The sequence below is a fragment of the Lolium rigidum genome, chromosome 2, assembly GCF_022539505.1.
Source record: "Lolium rigidum isolate FL_2022 chromosome 2, APGP_CSIRO_Lrig_0.1, whole genome shotgun sequence".
Classification (NCBI taxonomy): Eukaryota; Viridiplantae; Streptophyta; class Magnoliopsida; order Poales; family Poaceae; genus Lolium; species Lolium rigidum.
Window position 1 is genome coordinate 205,258,692 of NC_061509.1, and position 7,656 is coordinate 205,266,347.

The window sequence follows — 7,656 nt, forward strand, 5'->3', positions numbered from 1 at the left end:
ATCACGGCTCCCGAATGTTTGATTTGTAGATTTTTTTAAATATCTTCTTAATATTAATACATTATTACCCTTTATGAAAAAAACAGGCTTACCCTAATATCGGGCTTGAACTTCAGTCACAAACTCACATATTTGGATGCAGTGTGATTGATATGTTGGTCATTTTTCCGGATCGGGAAATAGACTCGAGATATGGATATAAAACACCATATAGAAGCAAGTCTTTAACCTTTGACGATCAAAACTTAGCGAGCTAAACAAGTACTGTAGGTAGCATGAATCACAATGTAAACTAAGCATCATGCCTTTATTTAGTTTTAACGTCAACGAATATGAACCCGCAAAGTATCTTGGGCTTGCGATTCTATTGCATCTGCACACTGCACTTGTGGTATCACACGGAGGAATCGAATCGGCAACACAGCGCATGCAGATAGATCATCATAAACCCAACTTGAATCTGACATGCATGCGCTGTGTTGCCAGCCCGGTGCCTAGCTAGTTGCTACTTGTTCATCAGTGCTCCCAGAGCAGCAGCGGCGCCGGCTCGAACCGAAAGTCGTCGTGCCAGCAGGACAAATCGTGCGTCGACGGAGGCAACGCGAAGCCGAACTCGTGCAGGAATTCCGGCAGGTCGAAGAGGGCGAGATCAAGAGCGTGGTCACCCGGCGATGGCTGCGCCGGTGACGGCGGCGCTGGCTCCTCGTCTTTGTCCGTGTCTTGGGCAGCCTCGGCGTCCGGTGCGCGGTCCTCCATGTACGCGGCGAGCGCGGCTGCAGCACGCACGTCGTCCGGCGCGGCGGTGGTGGGGCGAGGCAGCTCGTGTGCGGTCTCCGGGAAGTTGAGGTGCGCGGCGGAGCCCTTGATGGCGAGCGCGGCTACGTCGTGCGCGCGCGCGGCCATCTCGGCGGTGTCGAAGGTGCCGAGCCATATGCGGGACTTCTTGCGGGGCTCGCGGATCTCCGACACCCACTTCCCCCAGGTCCGCATGCGCACGCCGCGGTAGCTCGGGTGCTTCAGGTCCCGCCGCGGCCGCTTCCTGCCGACGCTCGACTCGTCGGAAGACGACGATGTCGCGATGGGGGAGCCGGGGCCGGAGCTGCGGCTGCTGCAAGTCGTGGTGGTGGAAGAATTGGACGCCGGCGACGGCGCTCCCTTCTCTTCCATGGGTACGTACGTCGTGGTGGGTCTGTTTCTCCAAGAAAACTGCGCACGGCTCACAGCTTCGAACTGCCCAACGAGTGTATGCGCTAGCTTGTCACTTGCTATAGTTGCTACGACTTACGCCTTCCAAGTGAGCGAGTTATATATACTCAGATGAGCAATGCAGCGTGAGATTATTAATATCGCGAGTCAAAGTGGAGAGTACAACGTGTATACTTATTTTTGCTCTTCCCGAGGAAATGTGTTTGTAATGTAGGAAAAGGCTAATTTGAGAGTATATTACGCGCTTTTGTGTGATGACCATGTGTTCACAGCGGGGGGATCGGCTGTGAGAAGATCGCATACAACCAACAGTTAGACCCAAATGCGGCAAGTTAAACCCCACATGGCTTCAAAGATTGAGCTATAATGAAAACTACCGGTGACATCCATTAGCTAGCTGAATAGTATTGCCAACGGCAGAGACAAGAAGAAACTTATATGTTCTCCAGTTTAAGATGGGGTACGATTGAAGGCCATAAAAAACTAAAGACGTATATCACTAATTACGAAAAAGGTGTATCTGAGAAAGGTAATTTCTCGATGAATGCGTCAAGAACAGAAGATATCCTCCAAGTTTTCGAGAGGAAAATAGCTTACTTTCGGCACCTTATACTGAACATGAAGTAAGAAAAGAGGTTTTCCAAATGAAGCACAATAAAACACCTGATCATGATGGTTTCCTAGAGTTTTATCTCTGTTTATAGGAGGTGATCAAGTATGACCTGCTAGTTTTGTTCGGTTTTCTTCACTCCGGACAATTAAAATTGTTCCGTACAAATTTTGGTGAGATAATTTATTGCCTAAAATTAATAAATCAAGAAGAATCCAACAATATCGGCCAACCTATCTTCTTAATGTTAGTTTTAAAATTTTCACTAAGGTTGCTAAGATAAGGGGATGAACTAGGTGGATGACCATGTGGTTCGACCTTTTCAGATGCTTTTATGCAAGGGTGTTACATCTTTCATGGGGTGGTTATCTTTCATGTAAACGGTTCACGAACTACATCAGAAAAAAATGAATGGAGTGATATTAAAAAATGATTTTGAGAACGGTTATGGTAAGATTAAATGGTCGTTTCTTCAACAAACTCTTAGAAGGAAAGGATTTTTGATGAGTGGCGCACTTTAGTTCATAGCTTCGTTTCGGGATGAAGTGATGATAACGTACTTTCAGACCAAAAATGGTTTCGGCAAGATGGCTCATTATCACTAATGTTATTTAACATTATGACTGATATGATTGTCATTGCAATTGAACGTGCAAAGTCTGATGGTCAAATTAAAGGTATGATTCCTCATCTGATTGATGGTGTATTATCAGTGCTTCAATATTTTAACGATACAATTATTTTGATGGAACATGACATCGAAAAACAATGAAACAGAAAGTTAATTATTTCAGTGCTCGAGTAATTATCGTCTGGTTTTTTTTTACAATACAAAATGCTTTTTTAAATAATACATGTTATATAAAGTTTTTAAAAATACGACTCTATCGACTGTCCACTACCCAACCAGACCCAGTTGGCCCGCTAGCTACCGATCGGCCCAAATAAGCCTGGACTAAGTGTCCGACAGGTCGCCCATCTCCTGTCGATATATCTCAATTGCGGCTCGGTTGCCTTGCTGCTACTGCGCGCGTTTGCGCCGACATTTGACGCCACGCCCCACCTTGCCGTTCACCAGCTGCGCGCCCTGCTGGACCCTGACACGCACCTCCGCCGCGCGCGCCCCCACTGCGATTTTCTCCCGCCACACTTGCATGGTCGTTTGGTAGTGCCCCAAACAGCTGGCGTCGGTAGGTAGTGCGCCGACCTGGTGCGGTCGGTTGGCAGCCGACCGACGAAGACATAGTTTTTCGGTTTCTTAATAACGTGTATTATTCTTGAAAATTAACAAAAAATCATAGTATGAAAAAAATCATAGCAATTATCAGGTTTGAAGATAAACTTCCATAAGAATGAGTTGTTTTGTTTCGATGAGGCTCAAACAGATGCATAACTGGATGTTGAATTATTTAGCTGCGGGCAAGGCTAGCTTCCTTTTAGGTATTTGGATATTATATTTCATTATCGGAGACCTGCAATTGCCATATGAAAAATTATGGAGGAACGATTACAAATTAGATTGAGTGGCTGAAAAGGCAAGTTACTATCGCTGGAAGGAAGATTGGTTATCATTAATTCAGTACTAATCAATATGGTACTATATATGATATCATTTCTTCCGACTTTCAAAAGTAGTCTTAAAAACAATGGATTATTTCCGATCAAGATTCTTCTAGTAAGGTGATAGTGAAAAAAGAAAATACCCATCGGATAAATGTAGTGTGGTCAGTCTTTCAAAGGACCAGGAAGGTCTTGGAATTGAAGCTACTTACTGACGATGAAATTTGGCAAACTATCATTAGGAGAAAGTACATCGGCTCAAATACATTGTCTCAGGTTTAAAGGAAACCCGGGGACTCCCATTTTTGGGCAGGTCTTATAGCGACGAAGAAATTTTTCTTCCCATATAGTTCTTTATCCATTAAGGATGGCTCAGAGATTAGGTTCTGGGAGGATAAATGGCTAGGTAATGCCACGCTCCGGGAACAATATCCTGCCTTTGTATAATATAGTGTGGCACAAGAGCAATACTCTCGCTACGGTGTAGGAAACTTCCCCACCGAATGTGTCGTCCCAATGAAATCTCATTGGTCCTAGACAAGCATCATGGAATGACTTGTTACGAAGTCTAGATTCTGTCCAGTTGATACAAGGGTTAGATGTGTTTTGTTGGAACCATACTGGGATCGGTGTTTTCTCAGTGGCATCTATGTACAATGCTTTAGTACAACTTGATATCCCTGTCAATAATAATTTAAAATTTTGAAAGATGAAGATTTCAGTGAAAACTACATGGTATTTGGGGGGGAGGGGGTCATTCTTACCAAAAGATAACCTTGCAAGACACAACTGGCACGGAAGCAAAAAACTGTGTCTTCTGTCGTCATGAAGATACTATCAAACATATTTTCTTCCGGTGTTCATTTGCCCGTTCTATATGGTCTGTCATCAAAATAAGTTCTACCTTATACCCGTCACGTGGTGTTGCAAATATTTTCGGCAACTAGCTTAATGGTGTGGATCCTAGGTTTAAATTACTTAATGGTGTGGATCCTAGGTTGGGAGCGATTTCTGTTATTTGATTGCTATGGCTATGTAGATATGACAATGTTTTTAATAATAAATGTTCTTCTCTTTTGCAGGTCATCTACCGTTGCAAAACCATGCTTTGTTTGTGGTCAGCTCTAGAATGTGTGGTTCATCGAAACATGTTTACGGACGTGTCTACACGGTTGGAGGATACGACGTGATTGTGCTTTTAGTCATTTGCTTCAGTGCTGCCCAGACTTTTTAATTCCGCTCAGTGTGTAATAATTAGATATTTACGGCTGTGTGCATCCTAATTATGCAGAGGCCGGGTGTAATATTATTTGATTAATAAAGAGTCCTTTATCGAAAAAGGTCAATAATAGGGCTCTCCTTGGTAAATGGTAGTTTAAGCTACTTACCGAGGATGCGATTTGGTAGACGTTTCCTTAGGATAAAGTATGTTGGCCAAAATACACTGTCTCGTGTTTTTTGGAAACTTGAGAATTCTCATTTTTGGGCCGGCATTACGGTAGCGATGAAATTATGCATCACATATGGGTCTCTTTTTATTAGGGATGGATGGAAGATCAGATTCTGGGAGGATAAGTTTCTAGTAATGTCACACTTCGTGAACAATATTCGACTTTGTATAATATTGTGTGACACAAGACTAGTATGCTCGGTAAGTTGTTGGAAACTTTTCCACCTAATGTGTCGTTTATAAAAAGTCTTATTGGCTCTAGACAAGCATCATTTTTTACATAGAGATCCAATATATTTCGTTGCAATCTGTCTTAGAATGGCTCTTTCTTAGTGGATTCTAGGTGTGAAGCTTTAATCCAGCCTAGTGTTTTAGTTGATAATTATAAAATAATTTGGAAGATGAAGACCCCTGCTTAAAACTAAAGTGTCCGCGTGGTATCTTCGTCGAGGAGTAATTCTTACCAAAGATAACCTTGCAAATCGCAATTGGGAAGGAAATAAAACGTGTGTCTTTTGCCATCATGACGAGACTATAAAACACTTATTCTTTCAGTACAAAATTTCCTTCATTTATATGGTCAGCCATCCAGATAGGTTCTACCTTATATCCACCACATTGCGTTGCGAATATATTCGGCAACTGGCATAATGGGGTAGATCCTGGGTTTAAACTGATTATTAGGATGAGAGCGATTATTGGTATTTGGTCGTTTTAGCTATGTAGAAATGATAAGGTTTTTAACAATGAAAATCCGAAAATTGTGTTTGGCACATGCACACCAGTGCTCCTGGTATTTAAAATCATATTTTTGGGTTTCAAAATATTTGAAATTAAATACCCACATATATATAAACATTCCGAAGGCAAGGATGCAATTTTGAAGAGAGATATGTTGTATTTTAAGCTATACAAAAAGACAAATTTCTAACAAATATCTACTCCCATAAGTAGCCACAAATTTGTTTTCTTAATATGGCTCAAAATACAGTGCAATTTCTACCAAAACATCACACGAGTATTCACGACATGTTTATGTATTCATAAAATAAATGTGACGATTTTTTGAAACAAAAATACACGACTTTTAAATATTTTGAAAACTGAGAGCATTGGTGCTCATGTGCACCAAATGTGCTTCCATAAAAATCCTTCTATTATGCAGCTTATTTACCGGTGTATAGCTACTCTTCATTTGTGGTCGCCTCTACAACATGAGCATCGAGACCTCTTTATGGAGGTGTCTACACGATTGGAGGACACTGCGAGGGATATTTTTTCCAACATGGATGGCGGCGTGATCTACGGATCGACCCTCCTTTGCCTTAGTCTGTTTTTAGATTCTTTCGTTGTTGAGAAATTCTCTTTTATTTACGGTTATAACTTGTGGAATTGTATGGATGTGTGCATCCTAACTTTGCAGAGGCCGGGTGTAATGCTTTTTTCGATATGGGGATCCCCGGGCATCTACATCAATAGATGCACACAGCCATTTATTTATTGCATAGCTCAAAATATTCAAATCAATTATAATCATGGATCAACCTTAGGTTGAGACAAATATCGACTAAAGAAAAATAAAAAGTAACACAAAGCTATCCATTTGTAATTCTGCTAGTATGACGCCATCCGGTAGCCTTGAAATAGCAGTACTAAGTGACCGTCAAGAGCTAGTTGAAGTCGGTAGCCATAATCTCCGCTGATCCTTCGGGAGAACAAGATCCCATAGCTGAATCCAATGCACAGCTCGGTAAATAACCTGCAAAAAAGTAGTGCCCTTTTGATGATTAAAAATAATGTCATTCCTGCAGCTCCAAAAGACCAACATAAAGCTGAAAGAGCAATGCGAATTCTAGCTTTATCTTGCTTATTCACTCCATTCAACCAATTACCAAACATATTGATAATATTGTTTGGAGGAAGAATATTATAAGTGAAGAATAGCATGCGTCAAATAATCCGGGCAAAAGTACAATCTATAAAAAAATGTTCGACCGTCTCAACAGAATCACAAAAACAACAATTGGTACATCCATTCCAATTACGTTTGGCTAGATTGTCCTCGTGAGTAGCACCTTGTTATGAAGAAATCACATGAATATCTTAATTTTTAGCTGTATTTTCATTTTCCATATGTATTTGTGTAAGAATCTAGTATGATCATTCATAAAATCCAAGTACATAGATTTTACGGTAAATAACCCAGAATCAGTAAGCTCCCATCTAAAAATATCAGATGCATCAGTTAGTTGGACCAACATTAGCCAACGACATAGATGCAGCCATTCGTCCACTTAAAATCATTTAGCGCCCTTCTAAAAGTAATATTCAGTGGTGTTTGGGCTAGCACAGTTGCAACCAAAACATTTTTCCTATAAACTATATTATATAAGGATGGATATTGTTGCGCAAGAGGAATATCACCTAGCCAAACATCCTCCCAAAAGCGAGCGGTTGATCCAATTCCCACAACAAAGCGGCCTCTACTAAAGAAATCATCTTGTATCCTCATAAGACTTTTCCAAAAGGGAGAGTCCGTTGGCTTTACCTCGACTTGAGAAAGTTTTTTGTTATTAAGGTATTTGTTACGCAATAATTGTTGCCACACTCCATCTTCTGTGAGCAACTTGAACAACTATTTACTTAACAAACACTTGTTTTTAACTCAAGAACCCCAATACCCAGACCTCCCTGGTCTTTGGGTCTACATAACAAACTCCACTTAGTTAATCTATTCTTCTTTTTATTGTCATCTGATTGCCAAAAAAATCGCAACCTAAAATAATAAAATCGCTTGCGCACACCAATCGGAATTTCAAGAAACGATAGC

The 7,656-nt window shown here is 41.2% G+C and overlaps 1 protein-coding gene across 1 annotated transcript; it reads right to left on the reverse strand.

The window, feature by feature from the left end:
• Positions 1–516: 516 nt before the first annotated feature.
• On the reverse strand, positions 517–1,167 carry LOC124688004 (ethylene-responsive transcription factor ERF038-like). The gene has a single exon (XM_047221721.1). The coding sequence runs from the start codon at positions 1,165–1,167 to the stop codon at positions 517–519; it is 651 nt and encodes a 216-aa protein (XP_047077677.1).
• Between the last annotated feature and the right edge of the window lie 6,489 nt (positions 1,168–7,656).